The 27,034-nt window shown below is 44.9% G+C and overlaps 1 protein-coding gene and 1 long non-coding RNA gene across 4 annotated transcripts in view; one reads left to right on the forward strand and one right to left on the reverse strand.

Annotated features, from left to right (window-relative positions):
• The window catches only part of FBXO15 (F-box protein 15), a 310,107-nt gene that overhangs the window by 266,581 nt on the left and 16,492 nt on the right, over positions 1 to 27,034 (forward strand). The window contains exon 11 of one of the 3 annotated variants that reach the window (XM_082415913.1): positions 4,978 to 5,155. The exons of the other annotated variants lie outside the window; for them this stretch is intronic. Coding sequence (XP_082272039.1) covers positions 4,978 to 5,070 — 93 coding nt within the window. The 3' untranslated portion in view covers positions 5,071 to 5,155. Of the gene's footprint in view, positions 1 to 4,977; positions 5,156 to 27,034 lie in introns of those variants that run through there. 3 annotated transcript variants of the gene reach the window in all.
• The window catches only part of LOC309639131, a 253,725-nt gene that overhangs the window by 110,271 nt on the left and 116,420 nt on the right, over positions 1 to 27,034 (reverse strand). The gene's annotated exons all lie outside the window — the stretch shown is intronic.

Consider the following 27,034-nt stretch of genomic DNA (forward strand, 5'->3'; position numbering starts at 1 on the left):
CTAACCTTGGGGCGGCTGTGAGGATTGCATGAGTTCACACGTGCATGTTCTGATTTCTTATTAGCACAGTGTCTGGCTCACAGCAAGTGCTCAGTGATGGTAAGCGTTAGCTATGAATGAATTTGCAGATAGTCGCTCTCTGTTTATTAACATTTGGCTAAATTCTCTGAGACCTCAGGCTAGTCTTATTACCTCTTTGAAAATAAAATTCTTGTCTGTGATATGAGGATGACAATCACCTCTACTGTTTATCTCACAGAGGATCAAATACAACACTGTGACAGGTTTGGTGCCCACAGATATGGTTTAGGTACCTATCGATGGTGGAATGACTGCGCCCGAACTTAGCCATGTTTAAGCACAGTATAGCTTCAAGAGACAAATGCGGATAAACAGTAGACACAGTTTGGTTTAACTTATTTTTTTTCATAAAATCATTTCTGGTCATTCACCAACCAAGTCAGACATCTTGATGGTGTGTCAGTTTTGAGATAGTTACGAAATGGAACACGTACGGATTTTGCTTGCAATGACTATAGTCATAAGTGGTTTTCCATTGTCATTCATGTAGTACAGTTGAATGAGCCAGTTGTTAAATTCTTAAAAATACATCCACTTGATAGATAGAAGCTGTATTTTAAAACATGTATAAAATAAATAATAGGTGTGCTTTATCAAAATACATTTTATTAAACTAAAAATATATTGTTCCATTTTCCCTTGTGTAGTTCTGCCAGAGTTGGTCCATGTAATAATTCTTTGTACTCTGTTCCGGTAGACAGGATACTCCCATACAAAGGAGATGATGAGAATGCAAAAGAGAGTCAGTGTGAAGTTTAGTTCAAAAATAAGTCTGTGTTTAATCAGAAGGGAACTCTTCCCATTCACGTTGTAATAAACACAGGTGCATGACGGGATGGTGGGACAGGAGCCTAAATATTTCTGAAAAACCCTCCTTCTGTTCCATCTCTAACACCACTGACCTGGTTTTGGCTTAACTTAATTTGAGGGATTATTGGGAGAGTTAAATGTATTGCATATAAAAGGCAGGCACACAGTTGTGGCTCCATATCTGATAGGTTTTAGTGCTTATTGCTTCCAAGACCTCTCTCTGGCTAGTACAGCCAGAAAGGGAGAGATAAACAGACAAGCCAAGATGCACAAAAGAGGGAAAACAGACACCCTAATAGGTCAGTTCCTAGGTTATTATAATAGGAGATTTGAAATTGAAAAGAGCCCTCGTTGACTCCTGCCTCTTCAGTCCAGGAATGAAGTCTAGGAGTTGGAACAGAGAAATCAGAGAGGGTCTTTGTACAGAAGTTTGAGAAAATTGAAGCTAGCATTGCCATCAGAAGTTTCTGCCAGGGCAGCCTGGCCCTGTGCAGGGCATGGCACTGCCAGATGTTGATTAGTCTTGGGTAAGCGTTATTGACTTCTCACGTGGCTCCATAAACCATGCTCATAGCTGGCATTTGGGGCAAATGCCGTTCCATTTTTGGCTCGCTCGTCGGTCCTATCTTAGCCGGGGCTGGGAGGAGTGGAAGTTCTGTCGCGGCCCTGATACTGTCTGTGCAGATGTTTAGACGCATCAGTTAGTAGCAATCAAGCAGCCTTCTTAGTTAACCTCTAGTTTCCTGGCTGCGTTCCAGCTCCAAACTGTCGCCAGTTGTGTAAAACACTGGAGGGGTGCAGAATTCTTTCTGCCAGATATTTCGTTTATTCGTTTTTGTCTGTTTGCTTGTTTAGAAATAAATGTCTGAAGTTGAAGCCACTTCAGAAAGAGGAAGTTGGTTGGGGTGTGTGTGTGTGTGGTGTCCTGTTAAAAAAAAAAACTACTGATAACCAGAAGAGAGTATTCTAAACCGATTTTTTAAAGAGGGCAGGTAGCTGACATTTGTTTGCTTACCCCAAATTCATTCTCCATTCTTCCTTGCAAACAGATTGCTGCCTTTATCTGGTAATTCACGTTCCTCTGTAATGCAGGACATGTATAATAATATTTAAAAAGAAAAAGGGAGAGAAAACAAGATAACACCTCAACCCTCTGGGTGAAGAAGAGGAAAAAAGGATACCAAATCCCTCTCAAATTGATATAATGACATTTAGGGCTGTAGTTGGCAAAATAATGGCCCCAAAGATGACCACATCCCGATCCCTGGAACCTGTGAGTGTGTTACTTTACATGACAAAGGGGAATTAAAGTTGCAGATGGAATTAAAATTGCTTATCAGTTAACCCTAAACTAGGGAGATTATCCTGCACTCTCCGGGTGGCCCCAATGTAATCAAGGCAATCCTTCAAAGTGGAAGAGGGGCAAAGAGTCAGAGGGATGAGATGCTAGACTCACCCCTCCATTGCTGGTTCTGAATGTGGAGGAGACCCACAGGCCAAGAAATGCCGGTGGCCTCTGACACTGGAAACGTTCAGGAAAAGGGAACCAACGCTTCCCCCTTCCCTCCAGGAGGGAATGCCGCCGGCCAACACCTCAGTGTAGCCCAGTGAGACCTGATTTAGACTCTTAACAGAACTGCGAGATCAATGTGTGCTGTCCTAAGCCATTGCGTCTGTGGTGACTGCCACAGTCCCTCCCTCCTGACACACTCACTCAGCGTGTCCTCAAGGAGGGGCTTTCTTTCCCTCCCCAAATGTACCTCGCGGTCCCCACCGGAAAGCCTGTGCTAGCTGCTTCTTGCACACATCAGCCCCTTTCTCCACTTTGAGTCTCTGCTTTACCACGTCACCTGGAGCGTGCTCTTTCTCCAGCCCTTTACTTGGGCTTTCTCTGTCCTCTTTTCTTCATGGCATGCACTGAAAATTTTATATCAGATATTATTATTTTCTTGTTTTCCATCTGTTTTCACCGCTAGACTGAGAGATTTGTGAGGCCAGGAACTGTATCTCCTTAGTTTTCTGATGCACCCCCAGGGCCAGCACAGCACTGGGTCCATAGCTGTGCACAGTGTCTACGTTAATTTTTAAAAACCAATGTATTTATATTAATTTTCTTTCTGAGCTACTGATTTTATGATGTTTATCTATCTGCAATTTTGTGCTTAATTATTGTAACGTTAAAAATAACATTATTTAACACTTAACGTATATAACATTTAGAACACCCCTCAATTCTAATTTTTAAAATTTTCTTTGCTATTCTTAACAGGTGTGCTTTTTTCATATCAGCTTGATAATCATTCTGTTATATTCTCCAAAGTGCATATTGAGACCTTGACTGGTATTAAAGTTAATGTATAAATTAATTTTTGGAAGAATCTTTATCCTTCCACTATGCTGCCTTCTCATTAAGTGTCACAGTGTGGTTCTCCTTCTATTTAAATATTCTTTTAACCTCTCAGAAAAGTTTTATATTTTTAAGTAAAGCTTCCTAGTTCCTAATTTATTTTTTGTTAGCTTGTTCGGAGGTATTTTATTTTATAGGTTGCTATTATAAATTGATTCTTTTACTGTTATATTTTTTTTTCATATTTATAATTTATTTTATTTTATTTTATTTATTTTTGGCTGCGTTGGGTCTTCGTTGCTGCACGCGGGCTTTCTCTAGTTGCAGCGAGCGGGGGCTACTCTTCGTTGCGGTGCGTGGGCTTCTCATTGCAGTGGCTTCTCTTGTTGCAGAGCACGGGCTCTAGGCACGCGAGCTTCAGTAGTTGTGGCACATGGGCTCAGTAGTTGTGGCGCATGGACTTAGTTGCTCCGCGGCATGTGGGATCTTCCCAGACCAGGGCTCGAACCCGTGTCCCCTGCATTGGCAGGCAGATCCTTAACCACTGAGCCACCAGGGAAGCCCCTACTGTTATATTTGCTAATTGTTGACTGCTGATATATTAAAAAGGATTTTGGTCTATTTTGTTTCAGCTGCATAAGTGAACTTTCAAAAAATATATTCTAAGGGTTTATTTTTTTAATAGATTCTATAGCATTGTTGGGAGGATTAAATGACATGCACAGTATATTTTACAGAGTGTAAGCTCTCAGTAAATACTTATTTTTCTTCCTCCCTTTGTCCCCTTTCTCTTCATGCTTGCTATGGCGCATAATCAATTTCCATATGTATAAAGGCCATTTTGTTCTCTGCTTTCCAATAGTTATAGTTCTTATTTTGTTTCATGGGTCGTTATATTAGTTAGAACTTCAAAAATGAGTATTAATTAATTAATTAACCAACTATCTATTTATTACCAGCCAATTAATTAACTATTAAAGCTAATAATTAATTGATTATTAATTAACTATTAATAGCTGTTAATAATAGTTTAAGAAAACATCTTATAATTCCTGGTTTCCCAAGAGATTTTTAACTTTCTCATATTTTTAACTTTATCATATTTTTCTAAGTCTCTTATTGAATATTTTCATATGATTCATTACATTTATGTATTTCCTAATATTCTATTGTCCTTCAATTTCTACTTGGTCACAGGGTAAATTTTTAATATGTTATATTGATTTAGGTTGGAAGTATTTTATTTTGAATTTTTTGCTTCTATTATATAAGTAAAAGGGAACTACAGTCAACTTCTCTTATCAATTGTAGGTTTTCATGTTAGAGTAATGTGGGCTTTATAAGATGAATGGAGAGGCTTTTTATCTCTTTCAGTGCTCTGAAACCAATCTCTCTCTTTCTCCTACACTTCAGTAAACGACACAATCTTTTATCCAGTTATTCAAGCAACTTAAGAGTTACCTAGTTCATTGAATCTAAGATAGCATTACTCTTAAACTATACCATTAGTTTATGTACCAGTAAGAAAGAAGAAAATGCTGCTTGTGACCAAAAGAAGTTTTGCCACTTGTAATTTTTCTTTTATAACTTATTAAAATCTATTTAGAGTCCCTTAAGATACAGCTTTTAACATCGTATATTAGCTTTGTATAGATAAAAATAAAAGCATAAGTAAAATACACGTAGGGTGTTCCTGAATTTTTTTCACTTTTGGAATTCTGCTCCTCTGGGTCGTCCAGACTCCTCATCATCTGTGCCCACGACACCATCATCAGCTGGGCAGACCAGTGATGCCCCTCTGGGATCTCAGAATGTCTCCTCCCAGCTGCTGAGATCATTCCGCGAGCGGTGCTTCGCACTCACAGGCAATGGCAACCGCTTAACGACGGCCTCTGTGACGTAAGCTGTGATTTCAGGAGCATCCCAACTTCAGGTGTCTTAGTATGAATGAAGTACGGTACCTGATTTCTCTCTCTTCCTCACCCTCCACATCCAAACTATTAGCAAGTGGTTATAGTTCTATCTCAAATGATTTATATCTTGTACTTATTAAATCTACTCATTTCTGTCGATTCCCACTGTCACACCCTTGGTCTAGGTGACCATAAACTTTCATCTGGATGAGGACAACCCTCTAAGTGGTCTCACTAAGCGGTCTCCCCCCTTGGCCCCCTAAAATTTCGTTTCCACAGGGTAGCAAGTTTTCTTAAACTCCTTATGGTGGTCCTCAAGTCACTGCATCTCTGGCTGTCCCCTAAATGCTGTATTTTGGTTCCTTAGACGTGCCAAGCTTTTCCCGACACTTGTATATGCTTTTCCAAGCTCATGCATGTCCTCATCCTCTGTGTGTCAGCATAAATAGCATTCCTTCAGTGACAGCTTCCTGATGTCTAACTGTCATGCCCCTGCTCTTGTTATGGTCTGTTTCCAAGAGTCTCAAGAATCGTTGGTGGGAAGTATTTTCTCAGCCTGTGTGTCCGAGGGTCTCTTTCTATTGTCTTATCTCGTGAATGTCGTCTGGGCTGTGGGAAGTTCTCTCCAAGCTCATCCTCTAGACGCCGTGTCTCTGCCTGATGAGGGAAGGCTCATCCCAGCCCCGTCGCCTGGTCCCTGACTGTCAATATTGTGGAATACAGAAATAATTTCAGTCCCCAACACACCTTTGCCAGGATGTCCTTGACCAGTTTAATTACCTCCCTCTTCCCCGGCCTTTGTAGGGAAACTCGTTGTCCCCAGCTTCTGGACGGCATTTCTGTTTATGACGTAACCTGAGTCCCAGCCAGGCCACAGCTTATTTGACCAGGCTGCTCAGTGACTAAACAAATGATCTTCTTGAAAAAGTTCAAATAAGAGAGAGAGAGAAGAGAGTTGTCCCGTGGTAGGAATTTGAACTGAAAAGTTACCAGGAGATAAGACCAGCCGAGAAAGCACCGACGGGTAGTGGACACCAGGGCAGCGGGGGAGAGAGGAGAGGTCTGCAGGGGAGGCATACTGAGAATACGTATCACTGAAGAGGAGGCTGGAGAGACAGGCAGACAGACAGACAGACAGACTAAGAAACTGGGAGGCGCTGCCCTGGTCAGGACATTAATCCTCTTTTTCATTAGGAACATCAGCAACTCCTTTCAGTTCTGTTCTGAGTCACACACATGGCACGTGTGTGTCCGTGTGTGCGGGCGTATGTCTTCACACGTGACCTCCTCTGTCCTAACCAGCACATGCTGCCCGTGCGTGTACACATGTGTGCAGGCATGTGTCTGCACGTGTGACCTCCTCTGTCCTAACCAGCACATGCTCCCCGTGCGTGTACACATGTGTGCGGGCATATGTCTGCACGTGTGACCTCCTCTGTCCTAACCAGCACATGCTGCCCGTGCGTGTACACATGTGTGCGGGCATGTGTCTGCACGCGTGACCTCCTCTGTCCTAACCAGCACATGCTGCACGTGCGTGTACACATGTGTGCGGGCATGTGTCTGCACACGTGACCTCCTCTGTCCTAACCAGCACGTGCTCCCCGTGCGTGTACACATGTGTGTGGGCATGTGTCTGCACGCGTGACCTCCTCTGTCCTAACCAGCACATGCTGCCCGTGCGTGTACACATGTGTGCGGGCATGTGTCTGCACGCGTGACCTCCTCTGTCCTAACCTGCACGTGCATGTACACATGTGTGCGGGCATGTGTCTGCACGCGTGACCTCCTCTGTCCTAACCAGCACATGCTGCCCGTGCGTGTACACATGTATGCAGGCATGTGTCTGCACGCGTGACCTCCTCTGTCCTAACCAGCACATGCTGCCCGTGCGTGTACACATGTGTGCGGGCATGTGTCTGCACGCGTGACCTCCTCTGTCCTAACCTGCACGTGCATGTACACATGTGTGCGGGCATGTGTCTGCACGCGTGACCTCCTCTGTCCTAACCAGCACATGCTGCCCGTGCGTGTACACATGTATGCAGGCATGTGTCTGCACGCGTGACCTCCTCTGTCCTAACCAGCACGTGCTGCATGTGCGTGTACACGTGTGCGGGCATGTGTCTGCACGCGCGACCTCCTCTGTCCTAACCAGCACATGCTGCCCGTGCGTGTACACATGTGTGCGGGCATGTGTCTGCACGCGTGACCTCCTCTGTCCTAACCAGCACGTGCTGCACGTGCGTGTACACGTGTGTGGGCATGTGTCTGCACACGTGACCTCCTCTGTCCTAACCAGCACATGCTGCCCGTGCGTGTACACATGTGTGCGGGCATGTGTCTGCACGCGTGACCTCCTCTGTCCTAACCAGCACGTGCTCCCCGTGCGTGTACACATGTGTGCGGGCATGTGTCTGCACGCGTGACCTCCTCTGTCCTAACCAGCACGTGCTCCCCGTGCGTGTACACATGTGTGTGGGCATGTGTCTGCACGCGTGACCTCCTCTGTCCTAACCAGCACATGCTGCCCGTGCGTGTACACATGTGTGTGGGCATGTGTCTGCACGCGTGACCTCCTCTGTCCTAACCTGCACGTGCATGTACACATGTGTGCGGGCATGTGTCTGCACACGTGACCTCCTCTGTCCTAACCAGCACATGCTCCCCATGCGTGTACACATGTGTGCGGGCATGTGTCTGCATGCATAAGCTCCCCTTTGCTAGCTCCTGAGATCCAAGCCTCCTTTAATACTCTCCTTCTTCGAGCTGAGCCGGGGCTTCTCGGGGTCAGTGAGGGCAGAGTGCGCCCCCTCCGGCCTGTTTAGCAGGTCCTCAGCCAGGGGCCTGCAAGGCCCTGTGAGAACGAGCTCAGGGGGTGAAAGCTCCTTGCCCTTCACGACGCAAGAGCCTCCGTTGATGTCCCAGAGCCCCCTGGTTCCTGCCCCTTGCCCACCCGCTTCACGTGGAGAGACCACAGCTCGGAATCCAGTGCCTCATGGCCCGGCCCTGGCCCAGGGTGTCCTGGTGACGTGAGCGGCCTGTGACTCTGAGTTGACTAGACAGGCAGGGGTGGGAGTCTGGGGCAACGCCTTACATGCCTAAGAAGCAGGACCCCCAGGACGGGCTGTCTGACCGCGGGCTGCTCTGGACCCTGAGCTGGGGCGGGCATCCAGGCGGGGCGTGAGGGGTGGACCTGAGGGTGGACACCATCCCTTTGTGTCCTCCCAGCAGGCAGGGCTCGTCTCACTGGTGGGAAAGAGTAGTTTGTCACTGATTTTATTCTTTCCTTCATCCATTTTGATTCTTTTTGGATTTAGTCCAAATTCCTCTGATTCTGAAAACAGACTAAGTCAGTTTAACTGCTGGTTTTGTTTTTGTTTATTCATTTCGTGAATGGGCTTTCATTTTCATCTTGAAATGTGTCTTCCTTGGTACATCAGTGACCTGTTGGAGGAGCTGCACCAGGGCTGCCGAAGTGCTGTCGGGGTGGACCCAGACCTTAAGTTATCCAGAACGTACCCCGTTCCTCATACAATCCGGTGAATCTGTATTCTCCAGAATCCACGTGAAACCAAGGAAGCAGCTCACAATTCCGTGTCTACTCGTTTCACAAATCTGGAGCCATTCTGAAAGTATGTACACGTCTTAAAATAGGTTTCATTTACTTAGGAAAAAAATCAAATGCTATTTTAATGTAAAGAGTTTCCTTTTTCTTCTTGTTTCATAAAAACCCAACACAATTCATTTGGTAATGTAAATTCTCCTTTTTGTTTTAAGAAATTATGGAGGATATCTCAAGTTCCAAAACCTTTTATAGTGTCAAAGCAAACATTGCACCAGACATAGTGAGACACATAAGGAAGCCTTTACTCATGGCTATTGCGAAAGAGAGGAGGGGCCAGAACTCAGCCTGAGCTCCAGGGACACATGGGCTGGGCAGTTTTTAAGAGCTGGGGTGAGGGAGTCCTGGGCCACCGTGTTTGCTAGTTTGCCTTCCGCAAAAAAAAAGTGAACTTTCTCATATCTTCAGGCAGAAGGTGGTTTTACAACTTAGAGGAAGGCCCCTCTGAGAGGTGGGGAACCTCTTCCTCAAAGGTCCCATTTAAAGGGGGTGGCTCCCAGGTCCTAGAGAAAGGTAGTCTTCGGTTGTAAAACCGACAAGAGGCTTTTAAAAATATATAAAAGAGGCATTTACAATTACAAGGTTTTCTACAGGAAATGCTGTAAGGGAAGAGAGGGCAGGGCCAAGCATCAGGAAGAAGCCTGTCTAAAGTCTAGTCAAGGTGAGGCGGTATCAAGGCCTCTTGGTCACTAGAAGTCATCAAGTAAAAGGGCAGACAGAGGACAACGAATTTCCCTGTTCAGGGTTGTGTGTGTGTGCGCGCGTGCACGCGTTTTCCATTTGCACCAGGAAAGCTAAAATGATTTTTAGACTCATAGGCCTGTGAGGAGGAGAATCGTGGCTCCAGGTAGAGCTCAAGAGCTCAACACCCCCTGGATGCTCTAGAATTCTCCCTGGGCCACTGTCCTGGGGCGGATTTTGTTCGGAGCATCAGGTACCTATGCTTCCAGCATCCTTTCGGGCTGAAGACACGAGCGCTGGGACATGGCAGAGGTGCTTTGGAGCAGGCATCCTTGTCTGGATCAGCGGTGGCCCTGGGCTCTGGCACAGGCCGTGGAGAGGATGCTAGCCTCGGGAGGAGAGCGGCAGGCTGTCCCCCGGGGCTGCTGCTCTGTGATCCACCAGCTCAGAGCACGGAGCTCCTCCCACTGGGAGTGGAGAAATTTCCCTGTGTAACCTCTGGAGGTGGAAGGGAGACCTTTGTGGCGGTGACTGTTAGGAAAAAGGCCACCTGGAAATGATTTGACGGGAAATCCATGGGGCTTAGTGGGTCAGTCATAATCAAGAAGGAGTTTTACCCCCTTTCTCTGTTTTCCCACACTATCTTGAGTGTCTTTCTGAGAATAAATAGACCTTCACTGTAATAAAATCTGGCGGAGGGTGTGACAGCCATCGGGAAGGGAGGCTGGCAGTGACGAGGGTCTCTTCATCCTAAAGCCACTTTCTGTGGGGCAGCCCAGGCTCCCTCCATCACACGAAGGCAGCTGCTTCCTAGCGGTATTTGGAGGACACCTGTGCTGGGTCGGCTGTGCTGGGAAGGTGACCTGCATGACTCCACAGGGACATCCCTGGATTGCACGGTGCCTGTCGCCTGGTTCCCAGGAGCGTGTGAGGCCGGTGGAGGCCGCGGGCCTGGTCAGCTTGCACGCTGCCCTCTGCTCCCGGGACCAGGCCGGCCCGTCCCCCTCACCGGCCTTTCTCAGAGCCGAGCGGTGGGGCAGCTCCGTGTGGCCGGGAAGCTCGGGAAGGGCCTTCCTTGCAGCAGGAGCAAGTCGGGGTTTCCCTGGGGCTGCTCTGTGCACCTCTGTTCTCTCCTGGGGGTTAGGAGCCGGTTTTCTGGTCCACGCTTTTCTCGCGGCATTGAGAACGCCAAGTGCCCCAGCATCACTCTCTGAAGCCCAGGAAGAGGCCCCTTGGCTGGCATTTCAGGAAAACCATCTAGTTTTCTGCTATCTTGTTGCAAGACCATGATTTCTGTCTATTCCTCCCTTTTAGCTCTCATCTGACCTCTTGCTTGATGCGTTACCCCCATGGCCTCACCCTATCGGAATTAACTCCCCGATGAAGCTTTAGTGTATATTTTGACACTGATCACAGCACATCTTCTGTTAGGGGTGTGTGTGCGTGAGACCTTGCCCCACTCTGACCCTGTCCCACGCCACTCTCTCCCTGGACGACCACGCACTGTACTCTGGCCTTTCTGGTCAGCAACAGCCGTTGCACTTGCTGCTTCCTCTCCTTGGGAAGCGGCCCCCAGACCCACTCACTCTGGTCTACACTTGTCGGGACTACATTTCTTTTTCATTTCTTATTCGTGGTGTATAACTCATTCATGGATTCACTGAATAATGATAATAAAAAGAAGAACATGACTAAGTCCCCACATTTGCCAAGTGTGATTCGAGACCAGGCAGTGCAGCGGTGAAGTCAGCATGGCCCTTGTTCTCCAGAAGTTTACAGTACCAGTGGGGCAGCCACTAAACACAGAATCAGAGTCTGAGAAGCTACACGAGAAAAGCAAAAAGATGCAGCAGAGAACGAAAGAGGTCCTGGTTTAGGCTGGTGGTGGGCGGCGGCTCTGAAGATGCGCCACCTCTGTTGGGGGCTGAAGGTGAGCGGGATGCGGCCAAGGAAGAGAGAGGGAGCGAATACCGTGTGAAGCTGCTCAGATGGTCAGGGCTTAGCGCATCTGGGAACAGGAGGCCGGAGTGGCTGGGGCTTAGCGATCAGGGAGGAGGGGAGGGCAGATGAGGCTGGAGGCAGCCAGGGACTGGGAATTGCACTCAGACTGAGGTCTGACCTCAGGGGAAATTAACAGGCGCTGACTGAGGGCTTAAGGCGGGGCGTGGCATGACATCAAGCGCCGCAGTGTGAAAGCGGAGAGGTTGTGTCCGTTATCCCCTCCCCTGCAGCCCCCAGATTAAGTCGTACGCAGTGTGAAAGTGGAGAGGTTGTGTCCGTTATCCCCTCCCCTGCAGCCCCCAGATTAAGTCGTACATCAGGGGAGATTAACTTTAGATTTTCCTGGAAGGCCCAGTTCTTTGCTCGGTCCCGTACCTGCTGGGTCAGCGCCTGTTACTGCGCTGGTCGCCTTCGGGGCGGTTCCCAGTGATGCAGGAGCATCTCAGTGACCCTGGCCGAACTTCTGGCCGAATCCCTATTCGCATTTCACATTTACTTGTCCTGGGAGGTCAGATATTAGCACTTCTGTCATTCTTAGATGTGATAAATGTTGTGGGGGAGCCCATCATCTGCAGAGTTGGATTCTACACACTCTGGAGGAAAGTGTCTTTATTTGGAAACTTAAAACATGGTTTTAATGAGATGAATTAATTAATCAGATTGTATTAGATACAATGATCTTCTCCCTAGAGAAGATAACGTTCCAACATTTGCATCAGGATCGAATTGCTAACCCTAGAACCCTCAGACGTTGTTTATGTCAGTGACAAAATTTATGGTGCTAAAAGCAATCTAGAAGTTTCCAGAATGTTCTTCTCCAGCTCATTCATTCACAGCGCAAGGGTCCACGCCTAACATGAATAGGCTCTTTCCATGTTTCTCTCCGTAATCTGGCAGGTCTGCTGCCGGAATCTTCTTGACCCATCTCTGCCACCTCAGGAGTGTGTATGCTGTTTGTGGAGATGTTTCCTGGAGAAAGTGCATTTGGCTCCACGAATCCGGCTTTACATGACTCCTTTACCAGGAAATGGAAATAGCTGCTCAGCCCTCATGCTCCTCTCTGTTTTCCTGCTGCTGCTTCGCACAGTCTGTTGATTAAAGGGAGCTTGTCAGGAAAACCAGACTCTAAACCCTTTAATGGCAAAGGAACCCATCACAGAGAAGTAGCTGTAAATCCTGCAAGTTATGCAAATGCCTGCTCTGTTTTTACGTGGAGACAGACAGAAGTACAAACCCAATGCCGACTAGACGAGACATACTCTTAACGCCAGATGCTCCAAGTGCCGAAGACATTTTCCTAGTGTTTTTGCAGTTCTTAACATAGGGGGAAGACTCTATTCATTTTTAACAGAGAATTAAAGGGCAACAGGGTACTGATCAGTCTTTCCTTGGTGGAAAAATGGGGTTACATGCTGTTTCCCAGTAATAAGTTGAAGGGGACGTGGGGCAGCTCAAAATTTAAGACACATTTCAGCGTATTTGCTTGCTTTTAGGAAACATTCAATTCAAAGCAATTTGATAAAATTTAGCCTGCTTTATGCTACACGCTATGTGAATTGTTGAGAAATGTTGCTGAGAGGACTGTCTTTACCCTGAAGAAACAGGAAGTTCAATGGTGGAAATAAACAAGATACGGCCTATCTCGAAGGGTCCTAAACTTGATGAATACAAGCAAATATGAAGGATTATTTTCTTTCTCTGAGGTCACAACCTTTGACCTGAGCTTCCAAGGTTGTATAGAGGTTTAGAGCCACTGCAGGCAAAGGGGATGACCTGAATATGTACGTGGAGTGGCCTGGCGTGGCAGCTGGTAGCCCACTGGGGGAATGAAGTGCAGTCACTGTGACTTTTGCCATCAAATCGAAGTGCCCGTTCAGAGGTGCCCTTCTTCTTATCTAGGTCACTGGTTTCAAACTCTGCCAAGAGAGGCAGGGCTTCTACAGAGAAAGCATCAGGTGGGCCGGGGGATGACAGTCAGGGGGCGCTGGGCCCCCGGTCCTTTCTCCATCAGAGTGACACCCATCAAAATAAAGAGTTTTCTGGTCCCCAGGAAAAAAAGATTCTGAAAAAGGCTCATATTATAAACTATCGTTTGAACAAAGTGTTCCACTGCTAATAAAACCACTGACTTAGGGAAACTCAGTACTTTCTAGACTTGGACGAAAGTGAGTAAAAAGGACTTTCTCTGGGATCTGGTTAGCACGTCTTCTGGTACAGAAGAGGAGAGAGGGAATGGTTAAATCAGCCTCTTTTCTGACACATGGAGTAAGATTCTATAGCCAAGGGTTTAGAACAGCAGTTTCAGTTCTCTACGCCTGTCACAATCTCAGAAAGTGCAGTCAAGCTAACCTTGGTCTTGAGACTCTTTGCTAGTCATATATTTCAGGCAGAAAAGTTGGGGCATAGATAAAGACAGAGGTAGCAAATATGTACTGTGGACTTTCCCTGGAGGCAGACTTAGCTTTCTGGCATCCAGCTTTGGTTTGACTGCTCTGTTTATCACTGAATGTTTAAATCAGTGCTGTACGTCTCTGAGCAGATGTGGCAAATCTGTGGTGAGGACACGGGAAGGTCTGTTGTAACAAATACAAGCGGTGAGGGTCCAGGTGCATTGGCTCGGTCTTGGGGTAAAGGTCAAAGATGGCGTGATGGAGCGAGAGGTGACAGAGTGGAGAGGTGGACAGCACAGGTGCTGGAGCCAGGAAGACCTGGCTGTGGATTCAGCGTGGTCAAGACTGAGGGACTAATAAGGAATCTAGAAACTAGTACGACTTGGGGGCATTTTGGAAACCCTTGTAAAAACAACTGATTAGGGGAATAAAGTCAAATATCCTGTCATCCAAGGATATCAATACTATGGCCCTATGATATTGCAATTCACTTTGATTGCCTTGAATAGCTAGCATAGCTTAATATATTGACATTAATTTAAAAAAAAAAACAAGAACAAAACAAAGACTGAGGACATAGCCAAACATGTCCAAGAGTTACAATTCAAAGCCTAAAAACTTTTATTAGAAATACCCATGGAAGATTCTAATTTCTGCTACTTACGTAGTATGTTACTAAATCATTCAGAGGTGGGCAAAACTGTGTTTTGGCCAGGAGCAGGAAAATGAACTGAGCTCAATCTCCAGGCAGAGTGGCTTTTTGTTGTGCTTTGCCTTTCTGCTTTTTTTGAGGCATCAGATTTGATAAAGGACAAAATCAATAAATCTCTGAAAATACAAAAATCTTGGTTGATTCTCTACCCTCTGGCAGATTTTCGAGGCTTGATCCAACCTCAGTCTTTTGTCCTACCCATTACTGTGTCTACACCCGGGTTTAAAGCAACTGAGGCAACTTGGCCAAGCGGTTCTGCAGCACATAGATGATGGTCATTGTTCGGTTGTGATGTCATTTCACTTAGACTCTGCACGAGGCGCTGACCGCGTCCATCTCACTCACCCCGGATCAGCAGTACGGAGTCCGGTGCCGGCGCAGGAAGTGAGTTCTGACTGTTCCTGGACACTGTCCTGAGGCACTTCCTGCACCGTGTTTATTCAAAACAATGTTCACGCTCCCAAATTCTCCTTCTCTCAGTTCCCTGCAGATACTCTTACGGCGTATTATATCATTGATATTTCAGGCCATGATATTGGTGACATATCAACACACTTCCTGTTACCTCAGCGTTTCTCTTTCTCTCCTTTCCTCTTAGAAGTCTTTACTTTTCTTTCTAGCTAACCTATTGTAATGACAAATACCAAATTTACAAATAAGAGGCTTAATTCTCACCGTTGAAAATAAGGGAAGAGATTTACTCTTTTCCTTTTCTTATAGCACTTCCTGTAGAAAACATGTAACTAAGTTCCTTCCCTCTCTCTTTGAAATCTATGTAGATCTTTTTAAAAGCTAATTAAGACTCTGCCCATCTTTGGGACCCAGGACTGTCTTTCTCAAGGACCTCAGGGCCACCCCTTTAAAATGTCATCATTAAGGAAGAAAGCACCCCTATTTCTCAGTCTCTTCAGCAGGCTCCTTTCTCCAAGTTGCCAGACTACCTCCTGTTATGAAGATATGAGAAGTTTAGTTTTCCTTTGTACAGAGCCAGGTAGGCAACACAGGTGGTCACCCCAATTACCAGGGGACTCTACAATGAGCTGCTTGTGACAGAGGTGCTGTCAAGTCTCCTCACTAAGAACTGGTTCTTGTTTATTTTGAGAATGTGTGTGTGATGGATGGAATCTGCTGCACTATATAAAAGGTGAGATACCTTTCTGTCCTACATCTCCTAGCAGATTGTCTGTGATGCACGTCGCATTCTTGTTTAATGCTTATTCAATAATATGATTGTTTTTTTCTCTTCTGGCTTTGTGGAGAGGTTTTCTGGGTTGAGAAGAGATTTTGTCTTTAATTATATTTCCCCAGCACTATCCACATATGTCACCGAGCCCATCAGCAACACCCTAGCTGCCATGTACTTAAGACTTAATAAATGCTATACATAAATACCTGATTTAATCCTTACAACTTATTAAAGCAAACTTTTATAAACCACCACTTTGCAGTTGAGGAGACTGGGACATACAAACATTAAGTAGTTTGTCTAAAGCTAATTAGCTGAAACTGGCAAAACCAGAGTTTGAAATACCTTCTGTTGACCACAATCTCTGTGCTTGTCACCATTGTAGTCTATTGCCTCTTAGCGGTTCTCTTTCTTGACTCTTTAGTGTCTGCTTCTCAAAGGCCAAAGTGTAGACTTGTTCGTAGAAAACAGAAAGAGATCTGAGGTTTTGAGAGTCAAGAAGACCACAGAACATGAGGCCAGGATGTGGGAGGTCATCGCTGTGGTTCGTTCTTGATGTCTTTGTTGGAACTTCCTGAGTGGGTGGTCATAACTAATAAGCAGTTATGATATGATAGATGTGATAAGCAGTTTTTTAAATTGCTCTTTACTGGAGTATAATTGCTTCACAATACTGTGTTAGTTTCTGTTGTACAACAAAGCGAGTCAGCCATATGCATACACATGTCCCCGTATCCCCTCCCTCTTGAGCCTCCCTCCCATCCTCCCAATCCCACCCCTCTAGGTCATCGCAAAGCACCGAGCCGATCTCCCTGTGCTATGCTGCTGCTTCCCACCAGCCAACTATTTTACATTCGGTAGTGTATATATGTCGATGCTACTCTCACTTCACCCCAGCTTCGCCCTCCCACCCCATGTCATCAAGTCCATTCTCTATGTCTACCTCTTTATTCCTGCCCTGCAACTAGGTTCATCAGTACCATTTAAAACATTTTTTTTTATTTTTTAGATTCCATATATATGCGTTAGCATACAGTATTTGTTTTTCTCTTTCTGACTGACTTCACTCTGTATGACAGACTCTAAGTCCATCCACCTGATTACAAATAACTCAATTTCATTTCTTTTTATGGCTGAGTAATACTCCATTGTATATATGTGCCACATTTTCTTTATCCATTCATCTGTCAATGGACATTTAGGTTGGTTGCATGTCCTGGCTATTGTAAATAGTGCTGCAATGAACATTGTGGTGCATGTCTCTTTTTGAATTATGGTTATCTCAGGGTATATGCCCAGGAGTGGGATTGCTGGGTCATATGGTAGTTCTATTTTTAGTTTTTTAAGGAACCTCCATACTCTTTTCCATAGTGGTTGTGTGATAAGCAATTTTTATGCTTAATTTTCACATCGGAGTGATTATCCCCATTTTAAATATTAAAAGCTTTAGAGCCTTATTATGGAACTTTCTCTAGGTTGACTAATATGGAGCAACTGAACTGTATGTTCTTAAGACTGTTAAGAAAGACAGTAACAGTATTACTTGCCTGGTCATAAGAATCGTATCAACACTGGCTAAAAAGACTGTTGACCAGGCCCTTTTGTTGAGAATCTTGTTTAGTACTTTCACCAAAGGTGCCATGAGCATCTCACGGGAAGTTAAGTAGGGACCTCTGCACAGAGGATTCTGAACGATGAGGGGCTGGGAGCAGCAGGGAGACACGCTGGTTCTCGAACTTTCAGTAGAATGGTTTCTAGAGTGATGGCGGTGGAACCACAACTGGGAAATCGCCGAGAAGAGTGAGGAGTGCTTTGGGTCCTTTGTTAAGGTGAAGAGTTTGGGAAGTTGGAGAGGAGCTTGTATTGTAAAGGGGGGTGGGGAAAGGCTGTGCCCTTTCAGGTTAGAAGGTGGTGGAGGGGAGATTAGCACAGATGTGAAAAGGTAAGATTTGTATTTTGGTTTTTATGTTTATGTTGACAGTGGAATAAGGGTGGGCAGATGGAGAGGCCGGTGCTCAGGGCTGAGCCTGGATGAGCATGAATGGGAGGCTGGGGCCGGATGCAGGAAGGAGGAGAGTTTGGAACCCAGGGTGGGAATCCTTCACGGCAGGGGTGCAGGGCACAGCAGAGAGGAAACCGTGATGGCATGTGAGGGATCCGAGTGGAGGTGGGGCAGGGACCCTGCAGATCTAAGTAGACCCCCAATTCCAAGGGTTAAACAAAAGCAGTCTTCTCATTTATAATCAATTGGAAGCTGAATTGATTAGTAAGCAAGACAATTTTAGATCCTAGGAAAAAAGGATCATGCTAATAAAACAAGGTAAAGAAAAAGTTTCGAATAGCCATTGAAGGTGTGTTCCAGAAAATCCATCAGAGGTAAATAAAATATATAATTCCTGAGCTTCAGCAAGAGTCTTACTGAATCTGGAAAAAATGAATTGGTAGTGAGTCGTGAGATGTTAGAACTGAAATGAAGCCTGACCACAAACATCAGTTCTAGGTCTCCAGGGTTGTAAAGAAGAAGCTGAGACCCAGGGTAGACTCAGACTGAGCTCCCAGGGTGGTGGATTTGCCCCTATAGCACATCAGCCTGGTAAGTCCTGCAGGCTTTGGACCCTGTTCAGCCACTTTCTGTGGCTCGAGTGCAGAAGAGGATGAAACAGGCTGTGGGTTGGTCTTGTCCTGAGTTATTTATAATAATAACTTTTCGAGTGAACCAAAGGAACTAACAACTCTATATATTTCTCTGTGCATTTACACCCTACAAATTCAAATAGCCATGCCTAACGTGGCTAAAGATCATAGCAACCTCTCTGCCTTCGTTCCATATTTTCTTCCCAGTGTAAAATAATTCTTTGTTTTTTGTTTGTTTGTTTATTTGTTTTGTACAACAAACTAAAGCATTTCATCATCAAGTGAAAAACCTACGTGTAAACAACTTCCCTCCAATCCCTGCTTAGCTTCCTCCCACTTTGCATTTGACTACTCATTTTCCTTTCTGCAAGAGGACGATATTATTCCTACATTGCCTCTGGCTTCAGCAGTTTCGCTAAGTCGTTTGTGCTCGTGGATTACTGCTGCCACCCCAAACATTTCTTTGCTCTTTGAAGATCCTGGGAAGAGGATTTGAAAATCATGGAATGAAACCTATCATGGACTACAAAATGGACCGGGAAGTTCAGATGGGTAGCGAGCTCGAGTTCAGTATTTGCGATCAGGGATGGAAAAGCTTTTGGTTTGAAAAACATGTAGCCTCAAGCAACATAACATAAGATTCTTTCTTTATTCTAGTAAGAGGCACAGCAATAAAAAGTTGGGCTCTTCTAAATGCAGAAGGGGAAGTGGCCCCATACTTTCCTTAAGGAAGAGTGACAAATAACAATAGGTTTCTTTGATGATCATTGCTGAGGATGGTCTGGAAATTGCTAATAGTTCCATGAGCACAGAAAGATATCACAGCCTCCTTAGAGTGGGAATGCAGACTTTGGAATTAGCTTGGACTTCAGTCTCTGTCATTTTTCTGCTGATCTAGTCATTTAACGCCTTTGTAGCATCCTTAAAATTCTATCCAGTTCTGGAGTTGTGTAATCACATAAGTATGTAATTTAATAATGTCCTGGGAAGTGGTGGCTGGATGAGAAATCAGAGCCTTTTATTGAACTGAGGATTTTCTTCTGTAGACGGTCCCTCTCTTCCTCCTGGTTTTGTTGTTTGGCCTTTTCTTTTGTGCACTTGCAGGATGGTGTTGAGAGGATGGGAAAGGGTTTGAAATTTAAGTGAGTTTAGTTTGCAACCTGCTCATATTTTTGGAAAGCAATTTGCTTATCCTTTTATCCTCGTCTGTCATATGAAAGGGATTTTGGAAACAAAAATACCTGGATAATAAATCCACTTCTATAAGTGGATGTAAGATGGCTTTTACTAGACTATCAGCACTTGGAGGACAGAGACCATCTCTTGCTCCTGTATTTTGTGACTATCAGAAAACTTCTCTTACAGAATGGGTGTTTAGTCAACTTTTCACAAATTATGGTCCTTTAGAAAAGTTTTATTAGATAGGGTAGTTTTACTATTAAAATAAACTATCCCCAGATCTCAGTGGATTAACACAGTAGAAGTTTATTTCTCCCTCATGTAACAGGACAATATGGACATTCAGCAAGCAGCCTTCCAGGTGGTGATTCAGGGACCCAGGCCCCTTCCGTCTTGTGGCTCCTGGAGCTCTGGCACCTCCTGCTGAATCAGCGGTGCCAGCCGGCCGATGAGAAAAGGAGAGAGAGTGGAGGATCATTGTGGGATCAATCCTGGAAGAAGGAACCATCGCTTCTGCCCATCTTGTCTGACCACAACTGTCACATGGGTTCACTTGTCTGCAAGACGGTGGGACATAAAGACCCGTTGCGCACCAGTTAGCAGGAGAAGGAGAGTGGGTGTGTGAACGCCTGAAAACACCAGCCCTGTTCTACTTTCTCGGCCACTAAAGGTGTGCTTCAGTCTTCTGGCCACCTCCCCAGTGTAGTCAGGACGAGTCCCAGCAGCCAGGGCACCCGGGGCCGAGCCCAGCCTCTTCAGAGGATGTGCGGGCCTCTCTCCTCACCCCACGTACGGTGGTAAACAAGGGATGGTGTAATCTCGATAAAACTCAAATCTAGGAAAGGAAAAATGGGATACATAGGGCAGCCCCTCGTCCATACTCATTCTGAAATCCTCCAAGCTGGCATTCCTGTCCTGGGCATACGTTCGTTGTTTCATGCCCTTTCTCCTTTACCCCTGGTGGCCACACCTGAAGTACGGATGGTGAGTAAGTTCTCCCTGACTGTGCACAGGTTTTACTGTCTGCTACCTGCTCAGGTGAGTTTTGGGGCCCAAAGCTTATTTTAAGCATCGAAACATAAAAAGTGTGAAAACTGTGCTTACAGTTTCCTTGTCAATAACATTTCCTCAAAATTCAGTAAGTTTCTCATGTATTTGCTTCTAGTTAGTTCCACGTGCCTTAATAACCATACCCAGAGTTTGCTCCAAGACATGATCATCAAGCTTGATTTGTTTCATTGCTCCCTGGACCCTATGGCTCTCAGTGTCCTCACAGCTTGGGTTGATTTGAAATAAGAGACTTTGGTGACACCCTTGATCTGACCTTCGCTACAAAGCTGAGCTTCTTTGTTCTACTGACAAGTTTTATCGGGCCTTTGTGACTGAGACCAGTGCACACCTTAGCACTTTCTCTTAGCAGGTGGCTTTTTCAACCATGTATGGCTCTGAATCTGTGGCTCTCTTTCCTTTGATCTCTGCTGGAAAGCCAGCCAACTCTTCCGAAGCTCGCTTCTTTTTGGATTCCTACTAATGTCGGCCAACAGTTGTCAACACACCAGCACTCTTTCATCCACTTCCTCTGTAGTAGAGACTTAGGATAATTGTGAATTTTCCTCCTAATTATTGCAGGGCTAGATTCACAGAGCTGTTCAGTGGCCATTCCTGCGGTGTTTCAGAAAACGAGGCCCCTTTATCTTGTGGCTCGGCCATCCCCAGGGGCAGCAGGGTCCCTTGCTGGGGCCTCCGATCTTGGAAGGATGGAGGTGGAAAGATGCTGTGGGGAAGGTTGATGGGAGCCAGGTATGGAGGTGGCTGGTGCTAGATTGGCAAAGAGCACTGGCCACATCTAACTCTGAGGAAGTTTGAGAAGTGTTATCTAGCGATCTGCTCCGGTGAACTGGAAACAGGTTTTGTTGAATGCATAGCAATTTCGGCCACAGGTAGCAAAGAAGTGGATGAATGGTAATATATGCTCACATTAGCAATTCAGAAGAGTGTTTGTAGACTAAGAGCTAAGAATAAAAAGCAGATATACTAAGATACAGGCTATAGAAACAGGAAGGGTAAATAGTCACTGGAGAAATCACTCAAGGATTTTCTTAAAACCAAAGTGAAATAGAAGAGAAAGTTTGGTGTGTCCCTCTCATCTTGACTCTCTCCCTGTTGATGGTTGGACAGGACTGAGTCCTTCACTAGACTTGAGGGTGGAGGAAGAAGAAAAGTCTTTTAAGGGAGCAGAGAATCAGGGTGGGTTGATTCCTCTCAAAAGTTGACTCTGCAAACCATGCATTAATGCCACTTAGGTTTGTTCCTTTCCTGCAGGGCTGTGGCTGAGTCACCTTGGTTCATTCTTCTTCAAAATTAACCCAGAAGAAGTGGAACAATTGAAGGAAGCCCACCTCTAGCGTTTAAGAAATCCATTGGCCTCCAGCTCCTGCAGGGCAAGGAGGGGCCCTCAGTGGTCCCAGGAGCGGATGTGCCATCTCCAAATAGAGATCTGCTTGCCTGTGGGGAAAGCGTCTGCCCCAAATGACCGAAAGCCTTTGGAAGATTTTCACAGTGCAGCTCTGTAATGCACTTTACTGAATCCTTTCATGAAAGGAGTCATTTCTTAATTTTCCTGGAGGTACAATGCAAAAGTATCAGCATCTTTCTGCTCAACTTCCTGAATAAATCAACTACTTGCCAGTTGAGGTGTGGTAGAAAGGCAAAGGGAAGGGAAGAATCCTTTACGCTGCACTTGGCAACTTAAATTTTATATGTGTAAAATCATTCCTAAACTCATTTCCCTCCCTCCCTCCCTCATTTTCTCGCTCCCTCCATCCCTCCCTTCCTTCCTTCCTTCTTCCATATCTGTTAAATATTCAGGAACTATTCTAGGTACAGGACATAAACTGGTGAAAAAATAATATATATATTTCTAAAGAGGTAATAATCTAGGGTGGTGTGTGCAATAGAAATATATTTTGAGCCACATATGTACATTTACTTTTTATAGTAACCACATTAAAAAAAACCTAAAGGGAAACAGGTAAAATTAACTTGAATCATATATTTTATTGAACCCTATACATCCAAAAAGAGTATCACTGAAATGCTTTCCTTTTTTTGGTTCTAAATCTTCAAAATTTGGTGTATATGTTTTTTCCCAAATTCTACTAATTTAAATCCATCTTTTGTTTTTCTTCTAACCTTTGTTTCTATTGCAGACAACTTTGAATTCTGAATTCTGACTTCCCCCAGCTTTATTGAGATATGCTTGACATACAACCTTGTGTAAGCTTAAGATGTACAACATAATGATTTGATTCACTTACATACTGTGAATTGATTGCCACTATAGGGGTACTTAACACCTCCACCACCTCACATAATTATCTTTTAATTTATTTTTTGGTGTGCTGAGAACATTCAAGATCTACTGTCCTAGCAAATTTCAAGTATATAATACAGTCTTATTAACTCTAGACACCATACTGTACGTTAGAAGTTATTCATCTTATAACTGGAAGTTTGCATACTTTGACAAAGATCTCTACATTTCTCCCACCCCCGACTGTTGCAACTACCATCCTCCTCTATTTCTATGAATTCAGCCTTTTCAGATTCCACATGTAAGTGAAGTCATCCAGTATTTGTCCTCCTCTGTCTGACTTCTTTCACTTAGCAAAATGCCCTCAAGGTCCATCCATGTCACATGCAACATGACTTCTTTCTTCTCACAGCTGAGTATTTCATCGTATATATGATGCAGTAAGTAGGAGAAGAAGAATGTTCCAGGAAGAAGGAGTACTACACAATAGCGAAGTGGTGAGAGAAAACATTCCCTGTTAGACATTTAAAAGAAGCTCTGAGTGATCCAATTCAGAGTGTAGGGGTTTGGGGTGGAATGGTGAGACTGAGGTTGGTGATGAGCATTGCGGCTCTTAAAGCCACGTTAGGGACTGACAGCTTCCTATCACTCCTTTCCCTGGAAATCTGTTTCCAGATCATCGCTTCAAACTATTGGAATCAGGAAATACCGGAGGTAGGGAGAGCATTAGCAGGCTCTTGGAACAGTTAAGGCAGAAGTGAGGAAGGGTAATTTATTTAGGATTGTGGATGTTGGAAAGAAATATTTAGGAGGCAGAAAAAAGAAAATGGAAGCACTGCAGAATCAGCATCTGTCTCTTGAGATGATATTAAAAATGGTTTCTGCATCAGCAGCTCCTTTCAAAATGAATAATTGAGTTAGCATATGACCTACCAATGGCACCTTGGGACATTTATCACAGGAAAATGAAGACTCATTTTCATGCAGGAAACTGCACACAGATGTTTGTATCAGCTTTATTCATAATAGCCAACTACTGGAAACGACCCAAATGTCCAGTGGGTAAATGGTTAAACAGATTGTGGTGCACCCATACCGTGAAAAACGCCTCAGCAATCAAAAGGGATAAACTATTATCGCTTGGATGAAATACAAGGAAATTATGCTGAATGGAAAAAGTCAATCTCAAAAGGATACCTACTGCATGACTTCGTTGATGTAACACTCACAGAATAACATAATTTTAGAGACAGAGAATCAATTATTCGTTGCCAGGAGTTGGGGTGGTGGAGGAAGGGGATGGGTGTGGCTATAAAGGGGCAACGAGAGGGTGTCTTGTGTGGACGAGGGGAAGTATCTTGATTGTGGTAATGGTTACACAAGGTTATACATGTGATGAAATTCCATGCACACACACACACATATACATATACATAAGTCCAGGTACAAATAAGAAAATCTGAGTAAGCTCTATGGATTGTACCAGTGCCAGTTTCTTGAGTTTGGAATCCTACTACAGTTAATCAAGATGGTCACGTTGGGGGTGGCTGGGGGAAGGGTGCAGAGGATCTCCCTGTGCACTTCTTTGCAGTCTCCTATGAGTCTATAAAAAACAAGTCTAAACAAAATTTAAAAATGGCTTCCGCTGTTGTCACTGTTTGCTTTAAGGAGGATCTAGGAATATGCCGCAGTACTTTTTACGCGAGTACAATAAAAAATGCATTTCCCTACTTTAACTGCTTAATTGTCGGGTTTTGGTCACCAAAGTTATTTATTAATTCATGTATGGTAGGTGCTATAGACAGACATAAAATATAGGGGCCAGCTTGCACCTTCAGGTTCACGACTGTCCAGTGATCTAGCTTGGCTCTAATCCCCTTCCGTCTGAATCTGAGAAATGTGCAAGTAGACAACAGCTTTCCTTTCTTCTTTCATCCCCCTCCCTTTTAAGAGCACCAGCCTCCTCTAGGAGCTCCTGGGGGTTTCCTGCAGGATTCAGCTGACTCTTATTTATACAGAGACATCTGTGCACAGTGAGCCTTTGCTCTACTTGAACCGTCCATGGACATTCTCTCTGAACCCCCTGTTCATGGTTGATGTAAGACATGCCGCAATAGATATGTATCCAAGGTCCTGTGGCCCTGAAAGTTTTTAAATGCACGCGACGTGTAAAAGTACTTAGATGGCATCACAACACAGGTGTTCCTTCCCACCCCCACTAAAACCACCAGTGTCCACACTGACAGGTCACGTGTCTTTCGCTCAGTCTCGAGGAAGCCATCTCCTTCATTCTTGGGGCTTTTCCTTTCTTAGCTTACAGGATGCACAACTCCCTTGATCTTTCTTCTCCTGTGCCGGCTGTTTCTCACCTCTTGATCTTTGATGGTCCTGCCTCTGCTTCCTCGTCTCCAAATACCTGAATCTTCAAAGGCAGCAGTGCTGAGCCTTCTCTTCTGGAGACGTTGACGACTTGAGCGACCTCGTATGAACCTATGGCTTGAGATGCAATCGATTAACCCGTGAATCACAAATTTATATCTCTGGCCCCATCCACGCTCCCAACCATCCCCCAAACTTTAGCTGCTGCCTTAGCCTCTCAAAGTCAGCAAGTCCAGACCAGACTTATTCTCCTCCACATCCCTTGTCAGAGCCTCTGCCCTGCTGCTCCTGTGCTTCCTGCAGATCCTTGCAAGACTCCCTCCCTCCCCCATTCAGATGTGGGCACAAAGGTTGACCTTCTACGAAAGGCTCTCTCTAAGCACCAGCCTGCCTCCCAATCTGTCTCAGATTCTTGGCCCAATTTTTGTTGTTTTCATCAGCATTATCACTGTCTGTCACTCCATTGCATGATTATTTGATATCCTTTCTGTTGTCTATCTCTCTTCCAGCCACTAATGTTTGAACTTATGATCGATGAAGGATCTTGTCTGTCTTGTTCACTGCAGGGTCTCATGTGTTTAAAAAAAGGTGAATGCATGAATTCAAATCTATATGGCTGGATTTCCAACCCAAGTTTTGACTTTGGAAGTAGGTGTTAAATTTTTTGGCCGTTCTGGCAGGAAAGTAGCTTTATCTTTTTTTTTTTTAATTAATTTTTTACTGGAGTACAGTTGCTTTACAATGTTGTGTTAGTCTCAGCTGTACAGCAGAGTGACTCAGCCATGCTTATACATACATCCACTCTCTTCTAGGCTCCATTCCCATATAGGTCATTACAGAGCACTGAATAGAGTTCCCTGTGCCATACAGTAGGTTCTTATTAGTTATCTTTTGAAAGCAGCTTTATCTTACATAATTTTATCTCATATAAATTTGATTACCTGGTTGGCGTCAATATCTTCATCAACATCGTGAAATTTTTGTAAACAAATTGGTTGTTTTTTACTCTTTCTGTTTCACCATTAGTTCACAGCAGCATTTGTTCACCACTGTAATCTAGTACATTAAATACTCCAAGTGGATACAGAGGGATTCAAGATATAGTCCCTCCTGCAAGGAGCTTGGGGTCAAATATACAGAGTTTAAGGTAGTTAGAGATTCCAACAATCTGCCCTGGGTGTTTGGAAGGGTAAGTATGTTCTTCAGCGACTCAGGGCAGTTACGTATGGCATCAGGTACGGGGCAGAGGACAGAGCTTGGGGGCTGGCGAACCAGCACGGAAAATGCAGGCCACAATCTACGTGATACTGACATCATCTAATGACCTGATGGCAGTTTCAGTATGAAGTTTCTTCAGTTATAGGTGTAACTTTGGAGAAAGCAAACGTGGAAAAGTAGATGAAAGACTTTTTTTTCCTTAAAAGAAATCTTATCACCTCATTGTTCAGGACCACTTTAGTGCTGTCTCACGGCTGACTGTGGGAATGATTCTCTAGGATGGTGGTAGAAGCTTCAGGAATTACAGCTTCTACACAGTTAACGTTACGTAATTCTCCACGGCCTCCCTCAGCCTCTGAGCTCTGAAATAGCAGCGCACAGAAGTGGGTGGGAAAAACTGTCTAATAGCTGCGAGGAGAGACTGATTTGCATTCAGTTCTGTTTTGCCAAATTATTTTGGGAGAGGAGTTTTAATTGACAGCATCTGCACAACAGGCCTAACTTTTAGCTGAGTTTAACAGCCACTCCTGTGCCAGCCAAACCTTTGGCTTCACAGCCCAGGCTG

The sequence above is a fragment of the Balaenoptera physalus genome, assembly GCF_965194825.1.
Source record: "Balaenoptera physalus genome assembly, chromosome: 12".
Taxonomy (NCBI): Eukaryota; Metazoa; Chordata; class Mammalia; order Artiodactyla; family Balaenopteridae; genus Balaenoptera; species Balaenoptera physalus.